Source organism: Dryobates pubescens, chromosome 4, assembly GCF_014839835.1.
Source record: "Dryobates pubescens isolate bDryPub1 chromosome 4, bDryPub1.pri, whole genome shotgun sequence".
Classification (NCBI taxonomy): domain Eukaryota; kingdom Metazoa; phylum Chordata; class Aves; order Piciformes; family Picidae; genus Dryobates; species Dryobates pubescens.
Genome location: NC_071615.1, coordinates 11,637,591 through 11,658,133, shown reverse-complemented (window position 1 = coordinate 11,658,133; position 20,543 = coordinate 11,637,591). Strand labels below are relative to the sequence as shown.

Sequence of the window (20,543 nt, the reverse complement as noted above, 5' to 3'; positions counted from 1 at the left end):
TCAAGGTGTGGCCTAACCAGTGCTGAGCAGAGGGCACAATGACTTCCCTGCTCCTGCTGGCCACACTGTTCTTGATGCAGGCCAGGATGCCATTGGCCTTCTTGGCCACCTGGGCACACTGCTGGCTCATGTTCAGCCATCTGTCACCCAGTACCCCCAGGTCCCTTTCTGCCTGGCTGCTCTCCAGCCGCTCTGTTCCCAGCCTGTAGCACAGCCTGGGGTTGTTGTGGCCGAAGTGCAGCACCTGGCACTTGGACTTGTTCAGTGACACCCCCACCTGTTCAGCCACCCAGGCTGCAGAAAGGTTACCTCACAGAGAGACAGGCAGAAGTCAAACCCTAACCCTCAAGGTTTCTCTTGATTCATCAGGAGAAAGCAGCACCTCCTTTTGCTGGCCTTGCTGATGCTGAAGCCACTGCAGGAAAGCAGCAGTGACTGCAGCTGGCTGCAGATGCAAAGTTAAGAAGCAATTGGTTTAAGGAACACAAAACCACATTAAACCCAGCACATCCACCAACCCCCCACAGCCCCTAATCCACTGCCCCTAATCTGGCGCTGTGGGAAGTACAGGTGGTGCACCCAAACAGCCCCCATCCATCACTGGGGGGTATTAAGAACAAGTCAGGAATCATTCTGGTGCAGCTGTTTCCAATGTGAGACACAAAGAACAGACTCTGAAGCCCCCTCCCAGAACCAACCCCTTTCCTCAGCTCAGCCCTTAAGAGCTCAGCAGAAGGAAGGAAGAAGGGTGGTGAGACACTGGAACAGGTTGCCCAGAGAAGCTGCAGAAGCTCCAAGCCTGGAAGTGTTCAAAGCCAGACTGGTAGGAGGTGTCCTTGCCCAGGACTGGGGGGGGTGCCATGATCTTTAAGGTCCCTTCCAAACCCAAACCCTTCCATGACCTTCCCTTCCCTAGGTGTGCAAGCAGTGGCACACAGCACTCTGCATGGAAGAGGCAGCACCAGAAGAGAGGGGGAACCCCCTCATCATTTCCTGTTCACCACATCCACTTCTCTGCCCCCTAATGCAAGCAGCCTAGAACCAAACAAGTGCCCACCCAGGGCAGCTTTACAGCAGGATCACTGTCATCAGCCCAAGGGAAGTTTCATGATCATGCAGCTATTGCTCTAACTAGATGCAATAAACAGCTCCAAACAGAGCTGAACTCCTGGCCCCTCTGCTGCTGTTTTTGTTCAGATCACAAAGACAACTGAAGGGAAAATGCCAGACTGCTATTTTCCAGGGTGTCTCTGGGAGGAAGCAGCTGTGGGAAGGGTTTTGTCGGTGAAGGGATGAGGGCAGCTCATTAGAGAGCTGACAATGACACACGTGAGCAGGACAGAAAGGCTGCTCTCTGCCTGTCTCTCAGCAGCACCAAGCAAGGACTCAGCCACATTTCCTCCCCCCTCTTATTTTAAACCCCCAGAGTCCTGTGTTTGGGCAGCTTGTACAGCAGACATCCCATGGACGAGGGTTATGCAAATGACTCCCTCCACCACACACAGAATCCCAGCATGGTGGGGGCTGTAAGGGAATCACCCAGTCCAACCCCCACCCTGCTCAAGCAGGGGCACCCAAAGCAGCTTGCTCAACATCACAATGGCCAGGTGGGGTTGGAATCTCTCCACAACCTCCCTAGGCCAGGGCTCAGCATCCTCACAGCAGAGAAGTTTCCCTGCAATCCTTCCTAGCAGTTCCTCCCTCCCCACTGAGAACTCCTTCCTGGGGAAAGCAATACCTGTGAGCAGTGCAGATCTTCTCTTCATCCCCAGGCTGGGGACAAAGCCAAGGCCAGCAGTGATCCTCTGCCTAGCTGAAGGTGCCAGCAGGGCCACTGCCAGCAGGGTCCATTATGCTCTCTCTGGGCAGAGCCCTGCTGCTGGCTGCTGCCAACAGACCTGCACGGCTTCCAGCGCTTGGGACATGTTGGCTCAGCTGCTGCAGGCTGCACACAGCAGAGAAAAGAGGAGGCAGACCCAGGGCAATGAACCTCCCCACTCCAAAGAGGCTCACTGTGATGCTGGCTGCCTCCCTGGAGCAGCAGCAGCATCCAGCAACCCACCCTCGCAGGCAGGAGCTGGCATTTGGTGGCAGAAAGCCTCCACAGCATCTCCCTGTGCATGGAGGTCCCCCGAGCTCAGCACCAGCCCTGGGGCTGGTTCAGATGGGGACAGAAGAGATCTCCACTGGCAAGGCTTTACTACAGTTCTAAAGGCAGAAAAAAGGAGTTTTGAAGACAGCAGGTCAGACAAAGCAGCCAGGCTGCTCCTCCTTTGCCCAGTGGAGCATCCCAGAGGCGCCAGGCTCCAGAGGCAGCTTCCCACAGGAGAGCATGGTGCTTCCCAGGGCAGCAGCTGTGCCCAGGGCTGGCACAGAACAGCTTCCTGCACAGCCAGCCCCTTGCCTGCCGTGGAGGGGGAAACAAGCACAGGCATTTATTACACTTCAAGAAGGTAAACCTGAGGGGAACATGACTGAGTGCAGCGTGTCAGGAGCAGAGGGGACTCCCTGATGCATTGAACGAGCCTGGACAGGAGGCACCACCCCACTGACCCCTGCCTGACATCTGTCCTCAGCCAGCAGCCACTCTCACCCTGCCTGAAGCTTTAGTTAATCCTGATTAACCACCTTTCTTCAACACCTAAGGACAGAGTGAAGCTTGCCAGGGCAACACGTTCCAGGCTGCTGCAGGCACACACAGCGCTCCCTCCTCCACACGGGCACCAGCAGGCAGAGCACTGGCAGCTGCCCAGCACCATGGAGCACACTGGAATGGGCAGGGGGCTGCAGATCAGCACCCTCAGCCTGTCCCGTGGGGAAAGGGAGCCAGACACAGAGGTGGCTGTTGGCTGCTGCACTCCCAAACAGGCACATTCTTTCCCTGGCCCTTCCAGGAGCGTGGTGGCGTCTGCTGGGAGGCACTGCCAGGAGTCAGTGCTGGCTGCCAGGGGAGATCATCCTCACAAACAGCAGAAATCGATTTCCTTCTACAAAAAGACTTTGATTTCTTGCTCTGCTAGCAGAGGGATCAGTGGGACTCCAAAGAGTGAGGGATGAAGGAGCAGGGCAGTGCCAGAAGTGTGAAGCTGTTGAGTCAAGGGGAGCCAAGAAGTGCTGGGGCAGAGGACAAGCTGGGGAGCCCAAGGAGCTTGTGCTCCAGCCACTGACTTGTGTCCTGCTCCCTCAGGTCCAGGGTCCCAGCACAGGTCCCTGAGACAGGGATGGATCCTGACTGCTCAGACAAGCCTCCTCATGCTCTGCACTCATGAGCAGAAGAGTTTGTTAAAGCAGTGCCTGCAGCAGTCACTACTCCAGACCCAGGCACAAATGGGTTTGCTGGCATCAAGCATGGCCATTCCTGAATGATAGCAGGCAAAGCTGGGCACAGAGCACAGATCTGACCCAGCTGCTGAAGAGCACAGACTCCACCACCCCTTCCACAGCTGCCAGATATGGCTCAGATTCCATGCTTCCACCACTCGTAGGTCTGTGGAGGCAGCGTGGCAGTAAGGACCTCACAGCTCAGCAGATCACATTTTGGCAGCAATGTGCCATCCCCCACCCAGCTCCAGAGAGGGGCCAGCCAGCCACCTGGCCCAGAGCCACAGAACTGCTCTAGATCAGGGTCTCCTCCCCTGCCTCCTCCTCCTCCCCCTTCCCTCCACCCACCTCCAGGACTTCTGGAGATGAGCAGGCACCCTGCTTCTGCTTCTCCTTCTCCTCCAGTAGAATGCCCTCAGCCTCCAACCTCTGGCCCCTGCAGCTCAGCTCTCTGCTCCCCTGGCCTTCTGCTGCACTTACTCAGATCAAAGCTTTAAATATCAACCAGAAATCCCAGAGAAGCCTTTGGACTGGACAGGTGAATCAGACCACAGCTTGATAGCAACCAGGATCCTGGGGGGCAAGCAAACCCTTCTCAGGGGCTTCATGTGTGTGAGGAGAAGTAAAGAAACTGTAAGGAAAGACAAAGGAAAACAAACCAACCAAACCCCCCCAGTAAGGGCCGTGTAGCTTATTGATCATTAACATCAGAAAAAGCAAAGTCTAATGTGGGAGGACTGCCAAAGACCTTTGTGATCCCAGGGAAGAGAGAAACACTTTCCCATCATGTCAAGAAGGGTCAGGACAACGATGCAGAAAATGCAGAAGTGGCTTTTTGTTCAAAGTGTGGCAATCCCAAAGGCCACAGCAGCTCTGAGTCTCCCCACCACAGGGCTCCCACTGGGAGCACCTGCACTGAGCTGGAACAGGCACCTCGAGACCCCACGTTAGCTGGCCCAAATCAAAGCCCTTTGAGGTGAACACAAGAACTGAAACTCTAGGCACCAAGAGATAAGGGAAGAGGAGGGAAGGGTCCTGCACTCTTCTTTCACAGGCCACTCTCCCACCCCTCTGTGCCACGGGAGGACAGGCTGTTCTCCACAGAAGTATTTTAGGCAGAAGCAGTCGGCGCTGTCCAGAATCTTGCTGCTCTAGGCAGAGAGCAGGATAATTAGATGTGATGCAGGAGATCCCATTTCACAGACAACTGGCCCCGTTAGCAAAGCACCAGGGCTCAGAGAGGGGGAGAGCTGCTGGCTGCCAGCAACAGGGGCAGGACTGAGGGCTTCCAATGCCCAAACACCAGCAAGCAGCCCTTGCCGAGCACGGCAGCCCCCCACCCACGGCGGGAGGGGAAGACGCTGAGCACGTCAGTGCTCTGCAGGGGTTCCTTCATAATTCAGGAGCTCCTTATCAACTCACAGAGATGCAATCAGAAGCTGACAGATTGCTTGTCCTAAGCACAATGTTTACATCGAGGTCATTTCCAAAACACAAGCTTCTTGAAGCTGCAAGAGCCGCACAGCCACTGTGCAACCTGACAGTAAACACAGGGTTGAAAGCAAATAAACAAGAACTGGAAGCAGCACAATAATCCCTGCTCTAACAGGGATTCCTTCTGGGTCCAGATCTAATTCTGATAATCCAACTCAATCAAGTTGTTATGGCTTTGCTGTACACACTGCAGCCCCCCCAAATAAGGCAGTCTGCATCCTGTAGGGCAAAAAAAAGCCTGGACACACAAAGGGTCTTGTCACACCGACATGCTTCAGTGTGCAACTGGCTCAGCCACAAAGAGAACCTCCTAACAGCCTCATCAGCCACAGGAGACCAGACCTCCAAGGCAAAAGGGGAGGGTTTGGGTAAGCACACACAACTTTTCAAGCCCAGTTTAGTTTTAAATGAAAATCTTTCTCCCTTAAGACCCTCAGCATCACCCCTGGGCGTCACAGACCCATTCCCCACTACAAAGGCTGCTCTGTCCTCACTGTCTGACACTCCCAGGAACTTTGCAGGCAGAATGGGACAGCTCCCTGGAAAAAAACAAGCCTAAAGCCCTGCCACTGCTTATACAATAGATGTTTGTCACCATTGTCACACCATCACAAAGGGGAAAGAGGAAGCACAAGCTGCAATATTGGCCCCTGTTATGAAAGCAGCAGCTTTGTTTAGGCAGGAAAATAAAAGCTGGCGAGCAATCGGAAGAAAAAGATTGTTAAACAAACTGCAGCTGAGCACAGGAGCCACAGGGAAGTCACCCAAGGCAGAGAGAAACACGACCATCCATCACCCCCACCATGACATCCTGGATCACCTCAGGAAGGGCTGCTGGGACTCCCTTCTCCCGCTCCTGGGCTGTTACCCAAAGAACCAAACCCCTCTGCTTCCAGTCCCAGACTACCTTTCCCTGACCACCTCCTACTGCTACAACCTTCCACACCTCCTGCTCCCCAGCCACCTCCCAGTGCTCCTGCAGCACTTGAAGCCATGGTTTAGTAGTCATGAGGTCTTGGGTGACAGGTTGGACTTGATGATCTTTGAGGTCTTTTCCAACCTTATTGATTCTATGAACACCCCTTGCTACCCCATGTTCCTCACCTCCTGCTCACTCAGCCTCCTGCACCTGCAGCAAGCAAAGTCCAGGACTCTGGGCAGCAAACACCTCCTCCACAGCAGGAGATACGCAAGTTCAGCTCCACTTCTACTGCTGCCACAGAGAGCAAATGCTCGCAGAGCCTTCCTTGGTGCCCTTCCCACAGCAGACCCTCACCTCGAGGACGAGCCATTACTTTAGAGAGCACTCTGCACAGGTCTGTGCTGCAGACTGGGAAATAAAAGTTATTGGGGGGGTGGTGGAAATCATGATGGCAGAGAGAAATGTCAGGTTTCAAATGCAGAAACCGGCAGAGGTCCCTTCTTTCTGAGCAGACCTGCCCAGAGTGCTGTGCCAGCTGCTGGCTGGTGAACACCTCACCTGCCCTCACCGTGCATTAGCTCTCTTGCAAGGCTCTCCTGGCCCTGCTGCTACAAACCCAACCATTTCACACAAACCTCAGGGTTTAATGGCATTTTTCTTGTTTTCAGCAGCAGCTCTACATGATTCATGAGCCCCTGGGAAGGGTTATTGCTCAAAGGCCAACCTAAAAAGAGAGAAAACACTACCAAGAACAAACATCGAAGCGCCTCAAAACTCACCCCTCAAAGTCCTCTGCCTCCAAGGACTTGGGAGAGACAGAGAAGAATTTCCTCAATCCCAAAGAAGCCAACTATAAGAGGATCTGTATTATCCCTTATCCTAAAATACACTTAGTGCCTGCAGATGAGCGTTGAGGAGCCAGGAAGTGTCTTCACCCAGTTGTAGTCAGTGTCAAAGGAGGAAAAAGAGGCAGAACCCCAACACATGTAGATTGCTGAGCACGGCAGCTAAACAGCTCTGCAACTACTAAAGAAATACCACTGCCAATGGCTGGTACTGTGGGAGGGAAAGCACAGAACCACTCTCCTGAGAACACTTCTCACCCTCAAGAACCCCTAAAGCAACGAGGACTGAGGGTGGCCTGCCCTCTATGCACAGCAAGCCTGGGGAGAAGTTAGCCTTGTTGAGGGGAGAAGCAGCAGTTCCCAGAATGAAAACACCAATCCTCACCTCTCCCAAATCTAAGCCCTGCTGTTTGCATCATTACATTCACTGTGCATATCTGCTGCTGCTGCACAATAATTAATTAAGAACACTGAGTTTAAAGCAGGTTCAAGGCTTCTTGACTGTCTTTAGAGGCACTAATTTATGACTGAAAGTAATTGACCCCTGTGAGGAACCAGAGGGGTACTTGACATAATGACAAAGTCCTTGGGAGCAGGATGAGGGCTGCTGATGCTGTGCAGCACTGAGCAAGACTTGCTAGGGCCTGATCTCCCTTTAGCAAGATGCTTTTTACAACCCCCAGGGGACCTGGCAGGCAGAAGATTGATGGGCTCCAGCTACATCCCCAAGGAGCAGGAAAGCTCTCTCTTACTGTCAGTGAGGCTGGCAAACAAGCAGAGCTTCACTGTAACCCCCCTCAGAACATGGCTTTAATTTAATCTACAAACCTGCTTCTTGTCCTCCCTCTGTCACTCCTACCAGCACAAACAGCACATCTCGGCCTAGAACATGGTCTGCTCTTCCCTTGGATGTTACCAGTCATGCTGGCCAAAGACAATCCTGCTTCTGCAGCCTTTTATTCCTGCTGTTACTCAGGAGAAACCCTAGGTTTTCTTTCCCTGCCAAAACACTTCCAGAGCAGTGAGGGGTCAGGATGAAGGCAAGTGCCTCATGGTGCTGCCAGGACTGGACGCACCAAAATTACAGCAGAGCAGTTCCCTGAGTGCTCCTCCATCAACAAGCTCCTGAGAACATCCCAGCCACACATGATCCCCAGCAGCACCAGGCAGGCTGGAGAAAGGGCAGGCACCTTCACTCCAAGCCAAACTGCCAGGCTGCCCTGGGCACACCCCACCTGGACACAGCTCAAGGTGGACACCACAGCCTGGCAACATGCAGAAGCCACTGGAGGTGGTGGTAGCAGCCATGCATCAGCCCAAACTGAGGATGCCAGAGCCTGCTGACACCTCAAAGCCTCTCCAACACTCCAGGTATGTGCCAGAGCACAGGTCACACACAGTATCACCAAGGTTGGAAGACACCTCAAAGATCATCAAGTCCAACCTGTCACCACAGACCTCATGACTAGACCATGACACCAAGTGCCACATCCAATCCCCTCTTGAACCCCTTCAGGGACGGTGACTCCACCACCTCCCTGGGCAGCCCACACCCCACCTGAACAGGGACAGGCAGCCCCAGACGGTGTGAATTACATTCTCACTGCATTTCATGGATCTCTGCATCCTCTCTCCAACTCATCTGCCAGAAAGACTCCCCTAAAGCAAAGGTCTTTTAAGTTAGGGGTGTGGAAGCCACGACTCACACTCTCATTCTCTCACACAGCCCAAGTTTTATCTGCCAGGCAACCCCCATTGCAAAAACTTCATGAGACTCTTACTGTTTCCAGAAGCAAGGTAGGCCTGGAAGGGCTCCTAGAGCAGTTGGGTCTTATCCCATCCCAAAGCACTGCAAGGTGTTCTCAAATCGCAGGTGGAACGACCATGGCCTCTGCCACAACCCTTCCTGAGGTGAACACAGTGCCCATGGCAGGGCAGGAGATGGCAATGCCAGGCTGAACTGCAGAGCCAGGGCTCCATGGTGAGAACACCGCAGCGTTAAACACCAGCTGGGACCAACTCGAGGTTGTAGTCTCTTTCTTACTCCTTGAATGCATTCCCTAAACCAACCCAAGCTCCCAAGGGAGGCTGCCAGGCAGGGCTCTCAGCAGCCTCCTCCTCCCGTGCACGCTCGCAGCTGCTGGCTCCAGCAGCACCACCACAATTAGCTGTAACTTTTCTAACGGCAGCACCAGCGAGGTATGAAACAGCAAAATGAACACTTCCAGCAGCCCAGGCAGCAGAGCCACCACCAGCCCTCCCGGCTGCGGTGAGCACGGCAGCGGCACTGCCCCGCTGGCAGGTGCTCGCCCCGGGGACGCGCAGGGTGACTGCCATGGCGTGGGCACACGCTTGGCCAGGCCACGGGCAGCCGGACGCCTGCTTTGCCAGGTCTGCTTCTCCAGGATTCCGGGAAGCTGGAGCAGCTGTCCAGAGCTACTCTCACACTGCTAGTGAGGCTAGAGGGCTTCCACACCCTGCGAGTGCTTGGACCAGCGACCAGGCCCCACCGCGCCTTGGCAATCAGGACAGGCAGGTGGCCCCTGTGACACCGGGACACCGGATTTCTGCTGGCACGGCAGGCACGGGCAGGGCTGACCGCTCCCACAGCAGCCTCCAGCACGCTGCACCGAGCCCGGCATCGAGCGCTGCAGCCAGGCAAGGGGCACCCACAGGCCATGCCGTCCCTGCACGGTGGGGGAAAGGTGCTTCAGCATCGGTGTCAGCAGAACGAGGCCCGGCAGGTGTGGCTGCCTCACGCTTGGCCTTCCTGCCTCGAAGGGCCGAGGCAGCCATCCCCCCCCGCCCCAGCCCGGGGCCCTGCTCACCTTGAAGTCGCGGCTGTGCTGCGGGGTGTACTCCAGCGTCCAGAGCGCCCGCACCAGCTGCGCCAGCTGCTCGGTGACCTCGCCGGGCGCGGGCGGCGGGCCGTCGGCGGCGGGGCTCGGGGCGGCGGGGGGCTGCCCGCCGCGGAACTGCTCCAGCGCCAGGAACTCGGCGAAGAGCTCGGTGTTGCTGAGGCACTGCAGGATGGCGTTCATGAAGCAGGTGTTGCCGTGGTTGCGCAGCCCCGCCACGCCAGGCACGGCCTCCGTGCAGCCGGCGGGCCGCGGCGGGGGCTCGGGGCTGCGCGGCGGGCCCGGCGGGAAGCAGCTGCCCAGGCCGCCGGCCGCCTGCGGCGGGGGCAGGCGCGGGGCGTGCGGGCCGCGGGGCTCGGGCTCGCTGCTGTAGTGCGAGAGGGTGGAGAGGGTCTTCAGCACGCGGCTCATGAACCCGCCGAGCGACCGCCCCGACGGGGTCGGGGAGGCGGTGGTGGGCGCCGGGGCCGAGCCCGCGCCACCGCCCGCCGCCCGTCCGCGGAAGAGCCGCTTGCTGAAGGAGCGCTTCTCCTTGGCGCTGCCGGCCGGCCCAGAGCCGCTCACCCGCGACATGGCTGCGCGGCGCAGCGCTCATCCCCGCCCGGCCGCTCAGCCCGCCGGCCGCCGCATCGCCACCCGCCCGCCCGCCGGGCCGCAGCCGCCGGGGCTCGCCGGGTCTCGCTGCCTCACGGCGCCGCCATGCAGCAGGCGGGGCGGGGCGCGCCCTCACGTGACCGTACCGCCATCTTGTCGTCGGGCAGACGCTGCCCCAGAGTCGCCATCTTTGATGCTGGCACTGCAGCGGAGCGTGGGCGGGGCGCGGCCGGGGCGCGGCCTGGGCGGAGTCCCGCCGGGATCCCGTCCCCGCCTCGTCCTCCCCGCCCTCCTCTTGGTCGCTTCCCGTCTCAGTCCCGTCTTCGTGTCCTGTGGCCCAAACGGCGCCGGGGAGCGAGCTGGCCCCACGCCGTGCCACCCCCGCCGACACCGCGGAGCTGCCCGCTTTCTGTGGCTCGCAGTGCCCCGGCCGGGGATGCCAGACAGGTCCAGTCGCTCCTGTCAGCCCCGGCGGCTGCCGTGGGGTGGCGCTGCGCCGCCGCGGAGCTGGGGCAGCAGCGGCGGGGCGGGCCGGGGCGGGCCGGGGCGGGCCGGGCGGCTGGGGTAGGTCCAGGGGCTGGCGCCCGCCTCGCCATCAGCAGCGGCGCCGGGGTCGGGAGCGCAGCATGGCACCGCCAGGCCCCGAGGGCGGCCGAGGTGAGGCGACGCGACGGGGTTTTCTCGGCGGGGCGATTTCCCCGCAAACCGGCCGTTTTAATACGGGGTGGGGTGAGGGATGCCGGTTCACTACTGGCAGCCGCACGGCGCATCTCCGGGGTTAACACAGTCGGAGGGCTCAGCCCCCGCCGCTGTCCCGTCCCGCCGCGCTCAGCCGCCCGGTCCGTCTCCTCTCAGGTGCCGCCGGTGCCATGGCTCCCGGGAAGAAGATCACGGCCCGCATCAAGAGGACGCTGCCGGTGCGGGGCCCGCAGGCGCCGACCCTGAGCGAGCTGATGCGCTGGTACTGCCTGAACACCAACACGCACGGCTGCCGCCGCATCGTCGTGTCCCGCGGTCGCCTGCGCCGCTTCATCTGGATCCTGCTGACACTCAGCGCCGTGGGGCTCATCCTCTGGCAGTGCGCCGAGCTGCTGCTCAACTACTACAGCGCCTCGGTCTCCGTCACCGTCCAGTTTCAGAAGCTGCCCTTCCCCGCCGTCACCATTTGCAATATCAACCCCTACAAGTAAGGCGGGAGGTGAGGGGGGCCCTCAGATTTGGGCAAACCCAGCCCGGCTCCAAACCCCTTCCCCAGCTTATCCTGCTGCACCCCATTGTAGCTCCTCAACGCTTTCCCCAAACTTGAGTTTTCCCTCTAGAGCACTTTGAGAAGCGATCCTCCCCTGCTGATGCTCTTCAGACACGTGTGGGTTATTACAATCACATGCTTCTCTTGCTGAGCTAGGCTTCAGTTTTCTGCTCCAGACAGTCCCTGGTCAGCTCCCTGGTTCTCTTCAAATTCTCTTTTTCCCTAGGATCACAGTTCCAGGTCTGTAAACACCATCTCCTGAGGGATGGAGAGGGAACACCTGTCACTCTGTTGCCTCTTTGTTTCCCTTACAGGATACACTGGCTTTATCAATCAATGCTACTTTTTCTCTTGTCAAATCTCACTTTACATGGATGTCTGTTCTGCTGCCAACTCTCCATCCTGGTCCCTCCAGATGATTCATCTCTTCCATGTCTCTTGGCACAGGTGCAGAAGTCTCACTTCCACATGCTCTGCCTCCTGGGGCTTGCTAATACAACCTGCAAGGAGCCTGGGAGTCTGTGTGGGCTTTCTCTGTGCTTCAGTCTGCTCTGCTTCCTTTGCTCTTTTCTCTAAGGTCTGAGGGCATTGCTGTGTCTGTCCACCCCGTGTCAGTTGATGTGGTAGTGAGAGAGATGGAGCCCATGACAAAGAATTGTGCCCTGAGCAGAGATTTGTAGTGCTGTGGGTGAAAGCCTGGAGCTGGGTGGTGAGGTGAGGTGGGATGTCACTTACCACATTGTATCCAATACAGGTACAGTTCCATGAAAGATTATTTATCTGAACTGGACAAAGAGACAAAAAAAGCTTTGGAGACTTTCTATGGCTTCTCAGAGGGCAAGTCCAAGGTGCGGCGGTCAGTGGATGAGTGGAACAGCACCAGGAGTGATTTCTTCAAACAGATCCCTCTGGTGAAGTTTGAGGACTTCTCAAAGACAGCAACTGACCTTCACAGTGGCCAGAAGAGGAAAATAGAGGGCAGTGTCTTCCACAAGGACTCATCCATAGTGAACTCTGGGGATTCAAATGATATCATTGGCTTTCAGCTGGTGAGTGTCACGCTCCCCTGGCCAGCAAGTTCCTCGTGGGGCAGCAAAGGGATGGTTTGGGTTGGTATCCCTCCAACCAGTTTTGTTGCTTGCTTAGGTGGCTTTGTAGTGACTTGCACTCCATCTGCTCTTCTGCTCATGCTTCTTCAGCTGCCTGCAGACTCATCTCCAGCTCTCTTCTTCTTGAAGTGTGCCCAGATACATTAGAGGAGAATAGGATAGAAGAGAATAGAATAAACCAGATTGGAAAAGACCTTTGAGATCATTGAGTCCAATCTATCATCCAGCACTATCTAATCAACTAAATGCCTTCTTTGACCTCTCCTTTGGGCCTGAAACATGTGGTTGTATCATATAGCCCTGCATGAGTGGTCTTTGATGTCCCTCTGTGCTACTATAACTCCACACATGATTGTTACTGTGGAAGAGAACCAGCATCACAATTACCTTGTAGAAGATACCACTGCATTTCACCTGAAATGCTGCTTTCCCTCTGTCCTTTTCAGTGTGATGCAAACAACAGCAGTGACTGTGCGCTTTACACGTTCAGCTCTGGTGTCAATGCTATCCAGGAGTGGTACAAGCTGCACTACATGAACATCATGGCACAGATTCCCCTGGAGACTAAAGAACAGGCCAGTTATTCTGCTGATGACCTTCTGCTGACATGTTTCTTTGATGGCCTCTCTTGTGACAAAAGGTCAGTGCACAGAACATGCCTGCCAGCTTAGCAGCTTGTTTCCAAGTATGTAATATGCTGGAATTGTTTGATATCTGCTGAATCCCAGCAGGAACAGTTTCCAGGTTAAAATGAACTGAAATGTTTGTGTCTTTGATTTCTGTTGGTGTTCTGCTGAGTTCAGATAAACCCATTGCAGATGAAGCCACGGGTCTTGGCAGGGTCAAATCTATGTGCTCGTGATTGTGGCAGTGGGGTTGTTGTGTGTCCTGGCAGCAGGATTTTCCCCGCTCTGTGCTGGGGTGGAGGCAGAATTTCCCCCTTGCAGCTGTGGGATGAGGTTGTGCTTGTACAGGGATTCAGCCTGTGCACAAAGCACTGTGGCTCTCCTTGCTAGAGGCCTTTTAATTGTGTCTGTGGTCCTGCAAATGTATAACAGCTCTTCTTGGTGGTGTGGGAGGGGATGTTCACAGGGAGGACATGAATGGGCTTGAGTCAGGAGGGAGTGTCCTCAGCCTCCCCTGCGTGACAGTGGCTGTCACATCTTGCTGAAAGGCACATGTCCAAGTTCCTTTGGACACTTGGCTGTTAAAGGAAAGAAGACTCAGTCCCCTCAGCTGCCACCTTCCTGCTAGTTCTGTAAATCTGCTTCCCAACCCTCTCACCCGCCATCCCCACATGGAAACCTCATGGATGTTTCTTTTCCTGATGCTGTTGCACCAGCTGGCATTCCCCTGTGGTTTCAGGATGCCAAGAAGGTTTTCACTTCTCAGTCAGATAAATTGCTTGGGAAGAAAACCATAAGGAAGAAGGGGCTGGTCCTGCTCTCGCTCTGCCAAAACAGAAAGCCCACATCTGCTCTTCTTCTCCCGCAGTTAAAACCACGAGGCAATGCCATTTGGTGTCTTGCAGGCACTTCACTCGCTTCCATCACCCCCTGCACGGCAACTGCTACACCTTCAACAGCGGTGAGAACGGGACGGTCCTGAGCACCTCCACGGGCGGCAGCGAGTACGGTGAGGAGCGGAGGAGCCCTCAGATAATGAGCGGCTGGGAGAACTGGATCCTGCTGGAGGGTGATTGATGTGTTGGCTCTAGATGTGCCAGCTGATTGGGGAAGTGCTTGTTTGAACTAGTGCAAACCATTGCCAGGGAATACAAAGATAACATCGTTGCATCACTAATGTTTTCCCTCTGAATCGGCTGCTTCCCAGTTATATAACTTTTTGAAGTCGTTCTCAGCCCCGCTCTACACAGACTCTGTCTGTTTGCTGTACCTGGGGCCATGGAGGGACATTGCTTGCTGCAAGTGTCTCAGTTTAGCACTGCAAAGCTCTGCTTGGCTGTTGCAGCTCTGCCTGAGCCCAGATAACATTCAATAAACTATGCTGCCCTCCCTGACCGGGAGGAAACGTCTTTGGCTTCTGGTGTAACTCTGCTCCTGCCTTGTCTCTGTTCTCCAGGATTGCAGGTGGTTCTGTACATAGACGAGGCGGACTACAACCCCTTCCTGGTGACATCCACAGGGGCCAAGATCATGGTCCATGACCAGGATGAGTACCCCTTCATTGAAGACATCGGCACTGAAATCGAGACGGCAGCAGCCACCTCCATCGGGATGCACTTTGTGAGTGACAGTAGCCTCCCTCCTGGGTGCAGGACACCATTCCCTTGGAGCAGGTGGAAGTAGAACCAATGTGATGTTTGAACGTGGCCAGCAGCTGGAAGGTGTCTTAAACCTCACAACTGAGCAGCTGAAGTGCCCCGAGGAAAGCCCTCTGATAGCCCTTTTCTGATCAAAGCTTTCCTTTGTGCAAAGGCTGTTAGAAGATCAGGTTTTTATAAACCAAATTAGCTACTGGGTTTGTCTTCCCTTTTGTCCCACACCTTGGCTCTCCAGGGAATACTTTTGTGTTGTTTTCATAGCAAACTCCATAGCTACCTAAATATGTTGTCAGGGGCCTCATTTTCCTTTAGCAATGACCAGAGGAGTTTGCATCCCACACAGGTTCTAGGGGAAGAGGAAAGTGAGCTCAGGTTTTGAGTAACCCTCATCAGGGTCAGGTCCACAGAGATGACTGCAGCACAACCACCTAAAAACAGTTTTGAGGGCGTGAGTCTTGTTTTGCTGGGTTTCTTGCCATTCCAGCTGTGAAAAACCCTTCACCAGCATCTTGCCTCAGCAAGGTCAGGGAGAGCTGCAGCTCCAAATCTCCCCAATTTATGCAGTGAAGATAAGGCATTTGACCCAAGGGGCTCCTTCCCATGGCAGGGCAGTGCCATGGGGCGTGCCAGCTTTCCCCTTTCATCTGGATGAGCTGTTAAGTGAGCGTTTTAGTTCTGCCTTTTCTTCACTGATGGCAGGGTCAGATGCCTCAGCCAGCAGGCTTATCTGTCCTGGCTGGGTGTGCCAGATACCTGCTAGATAGCCCACGCATTAGAAAAGGCATTAAAAACAGGACTGATGGTCTCAAAACGTGCAAATACTTAACTGTCTTCCAGCGGTCTGGAAAACTGGGGCAGCAGCTTCTTGATCCAACCAGTGGGGATAGAGTAAACAGGAGGTGTCAGAGCTAGAACGGTGTGAAGGAGGCCAAGGCTCACTAGGCTGTTTCCTTTTAACTGCTACACCGTGCAGGCAGTCTCAGTGTTTAGTGTTACACTTTCCTGGCACAGTAGATCTGGGCTGTTGCATAGAGTTATTAAAAGAACCCCAAGACTGAGCATAGCTCAGTGGCTGTGTTGAAAAGATTTGGCATGAGGAAGTGATCCGATTGCATCCCAACGTCGTGTAGCAGCCAAAGGAGAAGCTGGATGCAGCTTCTGCACTCAAAACAAAAGCTGCTGATCGCTGTGCCAGTAAAGGGACGCTGCAGAGAGGCTGCCATGGGACAGTCACCATTGCCAGGCCAGGGCTGCACCTCTGAGGTGCTGGATCAGTCCTTGGGCCCACATCCGACACATCACAGCTTGAGCCTGGCCACCGCCGGTGCCCGAGGGCCAGCGTCAGTGTCTGGGTCCTCACTCCTCTGTTTCTGCTGTGTGCTGGGACTCCCCACCTCCAGAAATGCTCCAAGATGTTTGGAATGCAAACAAGGCATTGCTTGGGAGGAGTTTCAGTGCTTTAGTTAAATATTTAGTTTGGGAATTATTTCAGTACCTGAATGAACAACTAAGCTCTTGGAGGAGTAACAGGTACCCACCAAAAAAAATTCAACCCAAAGGATCTGTCACCTGCTGCAGCAGCAGGCTGAGGCAAAGTGGTCCTGGCCTTGGGTTGCCTGTGGAAATTAGGAGCACATTACAAGCAGGTTTCATTCAGCTGTCAGAAGCAATCCATCTCTAATCTCTCTCAGGTTTCCCCATGTTCCCTCCAAAGAGATTTCAGCATCTTTCTGGAAGAGCTGCCTTGCACCACACGTGCCTGCAGCCTTCTCTTGCTGCACACAGAAGAGGTGATGCTGTCAGGTGTGACCTCGGTGACCTACAGACCCATAGCCTATGCCTTAAAGTTAAGCAGGCATTTCCTAGGTTCCTGCAGCCCTGGTTTTAACCTCTGGGGAGAAAGACAGGTGAATGGATTTTGAAATGGGTGACAGGCCCTGTGCTCTCAGGCCACATTCTTTGCTGTAGAGTGGATGATGACTGCAGCAAGAGCTCAGGCTGGGGGAGGTCTGCAGGAAGCAGGCAATGTCACCTGAACCAGGTCTCCTGAATTGAGTGCTCCCATAACAGGTTGCAGCAGACCTTGCAGGCACAGCACTTGGGCATTTCAGAGCCTTCTCTGGGCAGAGATTGCAGAACAGCAAAAGGTGTTAGCATTTGGCAGAGAGGAAGGGCCAAAGCTTGCAAGGAGGCCTGAGGGAGATACAACCCATTGGTGTAGAGGGGTTTTGGAGAGGTGCTGTTGAGCACTAGTGGAGCCTCGAGTGCTGCTTTACACAGGGAACAGGAGCAGCAAGTGCAGCAGCAGCTGGGGAAGGTGTGGGGCCTCACAGAAAACAAAACAAACCAACCCTCCCAACCAACAACCCCCTTCCCTCCAAACACACACATCCAGGAGAAACCATGCATAGCCTCTAGGACCTTGCAACAAGAGGAAACATACATATGAATGAGTCCCTGTGAAAAGTCCTCCCTGCCGGGGTTATAGCAGCCCAGCATTCCTGCAGGGCAATCCAGCCAGAGGGTGCTTGGGAAGTGGATGTTGCAGACAACCCCCCCTTGTTTTGACAAGTGATTGACAAATTATTTGAGATGGCAAACAATAAACATGCTGCTCACCCTGCCCCATCACCCACAGCCCCAGAGTTGTGATGAACTGCCTCTTTGGTTTCTCTGTCAGCTCCAACAGCCAACATTTGTTCTCTCCCTGCTTCGCAGACTCGGTCTCGCAAGCTGAGCAAACCCTACAGCGACTGCACAGAGACTGGGGCAGACATACCAGTGGAAAATCTCTACAACAAGAGCTACTCCCTGCAGGTAAACCTGGGGTTTTCATCAGGTGCTTGAAAACTGCCTTCATGAAAAAGCTTGGCAACATTGTGTAGCTCAGGCTCTGAGACTGCAGACAGCGCAGGCACAGCTCGCTGCTTTTAACTACTGATGCAAAATGCCACAGCACTTCTGAAAAGCCCAACTTTTATTCCCAAGTGGTTTATGTTTGAAGTTCCCTTAGGCACCCTGGTAGATAAAGAGAGAACATTAGCTCATTAGGCAATTTTCAAGCAATGTGAGACTGGAAAATATTGGCCAAGTAAATGTTGCAGCTTAGTAACCCTTGAAGCCAGAAATTGTGACCTTTAGGACTCCAGGAGTGACAGATACCATCTAATCAGTGTCCAGAGAGCAGAATGTTTGTTTGCAGAGCAAGTTTCCTGTAATTTTGCATGGTTTCTGTAATTGGGTCCTTTTGGAGGGTGTCAGTTGTTCTGCCACTCTCCTTTTGAGCAGCTGTAATTACATCAGCTGCTGCAGAGCCTGTGCCCAGGCAGGACTTTCATTTCATGGGGTATTGTACCTGAAATCTGCTGTGATGTCTTGCCAAGTAGAAGCACGCAGACATGATCTCAGGAGAGAGGATTTTATCACTTCTTGCCCTAGAGCCTAAACCCTGCATGGCACTGCCTATATCTGGGTCCACTGGTGACAGAGCCTGAAGGCCAGGGATATGGGGGTCCCATCTTACTGCTGCTGCTGCCAGAAGCAGAGGATGCTCTTAGGTGCATGCAAACCTGGACCCTGGTGCTGCAGAGGTGCAGGAGCCTGTGCTTGTTACACACCAGCTCTTGGTTTATCTCCCTCAGATCTGCCTGCACTCCTGCTTCCAGAAGGCCATGGTGGACTCGTGTGGCTGTGCCCAGTATGCCCAGCCCTTGCCTGCTGGGGCAGAGTACTGCAACTACAAGAAAAACCCCAACTGGAGTAAGTGTCCCCACACCTCCCAAACTGCATGTGCCTCACCCACCCACTGTGAGCAAGCTCCCTGCTCAGCAGCAGCACCCTGCCTGCATCCAGCCCCTCCCCAGCCACACAGCATGCTGGGGACAGCAGACCTGCCTCAGCCCACTGCAGACTCCACACTGCAGAGCCTAGAGCTTAGATTGGCTTGTTTCTGACGCTTGTCCTAATTGCTCATCTGTGCACAGCACAAGTGTCAAGTGGAGGACTTGACCATGTGAGGCAATTGATTGTGCCCAGAGCAAGTGGCAACCACTTCTCAGGGTGTTTTGCAATGTTTCTAGGGTAAATAGCTTTATCCCCACCGTGCAGGTGATGGCCACAAAGGCCAGGTACACCTAGCCAGGCACAGGGAGCAGAAAGATGGTTCCTTTTCTTACTGGCTTCTCACACACCTCCTGCTCCCTCCTTGCAGTGTACTGCTACTACAGACTGCATGAGAAGTTTGTGAAGGAGCAGCTGGGCTGCCAGCAAATCTGCAAAGATGCCTGCAGGTAAGTCCTGCTCACAACCAGAGCTGAAATGCTGCCTGGAGGGTGGTTGAGCTCACAACTGACAGCCTGCCTCTCTCTGCAGCTTCAAGGAGTGGGCACTCACCACCAGCATCGCCCAGTGGCCGTCCACTGTCTCAGAGGTTGGTTCCTGCTTGAGCTCCACTGTGACAGCAGCACAAGGCACTAAATAAACCAGAGGTTCAGCACTGAAGCAGGGAGCCTCTAGGGTGTTTGTTTAGCACTTCAAAGATGCTCCTGCTGAGGCTCAGTCTGTGGTGTCCACATCAAGGCTTCTCCTCCAGGAACACACCCTTAAACTAAAACTTGGGTTGTGGGCTGGGAGCTCTCCTGGGGAACACTGGCCTGTCACACACTCCCTTCTGCCACCCAGGCTGGTCTCCCTGAGCTCCCTGTCCAGGGGATTCCATCCCAAGCTCACACAGCTAGAGCAGTATTTTCTGTTGTTTTTTCCCAGGACTGGATGCTTCGAGTTCTCTCTTGGGACAAAGGGCAAAAACTCAACAAGAAGCTGAACAAGTAAGTTCCATGTGTTTGTAGCTTGCACCTCCAGCTCAGATACAATCTCAGCAGCCCTAATGATGGCAATTGGGGAAAAAGCTCCCTTAGAGCGGCCCAGCCCTACTGGTCCAACTGGTTACTGGCATAGTTTTTCAGTGCATTTCATGTTATTGTTTTACTAAAGCCTCAGCCTGCCTCCTGTGTCTCCTCAGGACGGACCTTGCGAACCTCATGGTGTTTTACAAAGACCTGAACGAGAGATTCATTTCAGAGAACCCAGCCAACACAGTAAGTGAGCACAGCAGCTCCCTGTCAGCTCTGGCAAGGGGCAGCTCTTCCTTCCAGGCAGGTCCCATTGAGAGAGGGACACCCTCAGGTGATGCACCCAGGGGTGCCTGATCCTGCCCTCCATGGCCACTTCCCAAACTGCTGAGTCCCAATCCCTGCGCTGGGGATGCCCTCAGGCTGCCTGCGGCAAGCACCGAGTATGGTAATGAGGCAGCAGAGGCAGACCCAGCACACCTCTCACAGCACACCCTGGGTGCCCCAGCTTGGTGCAGACTCCCCTTGTGCTGCAGCAGCACCTGCAGGAGCTGCTAACCTCGTGCTCTCCTCTCCTGCAGCTCGTCATTCTCCTCTCCAACTTCGGGGGCCAGCTGGGCCTTTGGATGAGCTGCTCTGTGGTTTGCGTCATCGAGATCGTGGAGGTCTTCTTCATCGACTCTCTCTCCATCGTGCTGCGGCGCCAGTGGCAGAAGGCCAAGAAGTGGTGGAACGACCGCAAGAGGCAGCCCTCGGGGAAGCCTCCGCAGGCTGCGGACCTGGAGAGGCAGGGCCACGACAACCCTGCCTGCCTCGACGAGGACCTGCCCACCTTCAACACCGCCCTGCGCCTGCCGCTGCCCCAGGACAGCCCTCTGCCCAGGACTCCCCCTCCCAACTACAGCACTTTGCGGCTGGAGAGCGCCTTCAGCGAGCAGCTGCCCGACACGCTGGAGCCCGGGCGGCACTGACCCTCGCTCAGCCACCCACCCCGCTGCCAAACGAGAGGTGGGGGCT

At 55.2% G+C, this 20,543-nt stretch overlaps 2 protein-coding genes across 2 annotated transcripts in view; one reads left to right on the top strand and one right to left on the bottom strand.

Moving 5' to 3' along the window:
• USP31 (ubiquitin specific peptidase 31) overlaps positions 1 to 10,145 on the bottom strand; it is a 28,034-nt gene extending 17,889 nt beyond the window's left edge. The window contains exon 1 of the mRNA XM_054180569.1: positions 9,411 to 10,145. Coding sequence (XP_054036544.1) covers positions 9,411 to 10,013 — 603 coding nt within the window. The 5' untranslated portion in view covers positions 10,014 to 10,145. The remainder of the gene's footprint in view (positions 1 to 9,410) is intronic.
• Positions 10,146 to 10,599: 454 nt separating this feature from the next.
• Positions 10,600 to 20,543, top strand: SCNN1G (sodium channel epithelial 1 subunit gamma). The gene is made up of 13 exons (XM_054180571.1): positions 10,600 to 10,691; positions 10,890 to 11,220; positions 12,038 to 12,332; positions 12,839 to 13,032; positions 13,924 to 14,027; positions 14,475 to 14,638; positions 17,395 to 17,493; positions 18,318 to 18,435; positions 18,887 to 18,965; positions 19,048 to 19,105; positions 19,441 to 19,502; positions 19,697 to 19,772; positions 20,108 to 20,543. The coding sequence occupies exons 1-13, from the start codon at positions 10,661 to 10,663 to the stop codon at positions 20,495 to 20,497; spliced, it is 2,001 nt and encodes a 666-aa protein (XP_054036546.1). The 5' UTR covers positions 10,600 to 10,660; the 3' UTR covers positions 20,498 to 20,543.

What these genes read in the sequence shown, in the direction of transcription:
- SCNN1G (XM_054180571.1), top strand. Translation starts at nt 10,661, where the DNA reads ATGGCACCGCCAGGCCCCGAGGGCGGCCGAG. An exon ending in GGCCTCTCTTGTGACAAAAG is followed by an intron (nt 13,033 to 13,923) that starts GTCAGTGCACAG and finishes GGTGTCTTGCAG; the next exon opens with GCACTTCACTCGCTTCCATC. An exon ending in CCTCCATCGGGATGCACTTT is followed by an intron (nt 14,639 to 17,394) that starts GTGAGTGACAGT and finishes CCTGCTTCGCAG; the next exon opens with ACTCGGTCTCGCAAGCTGAG.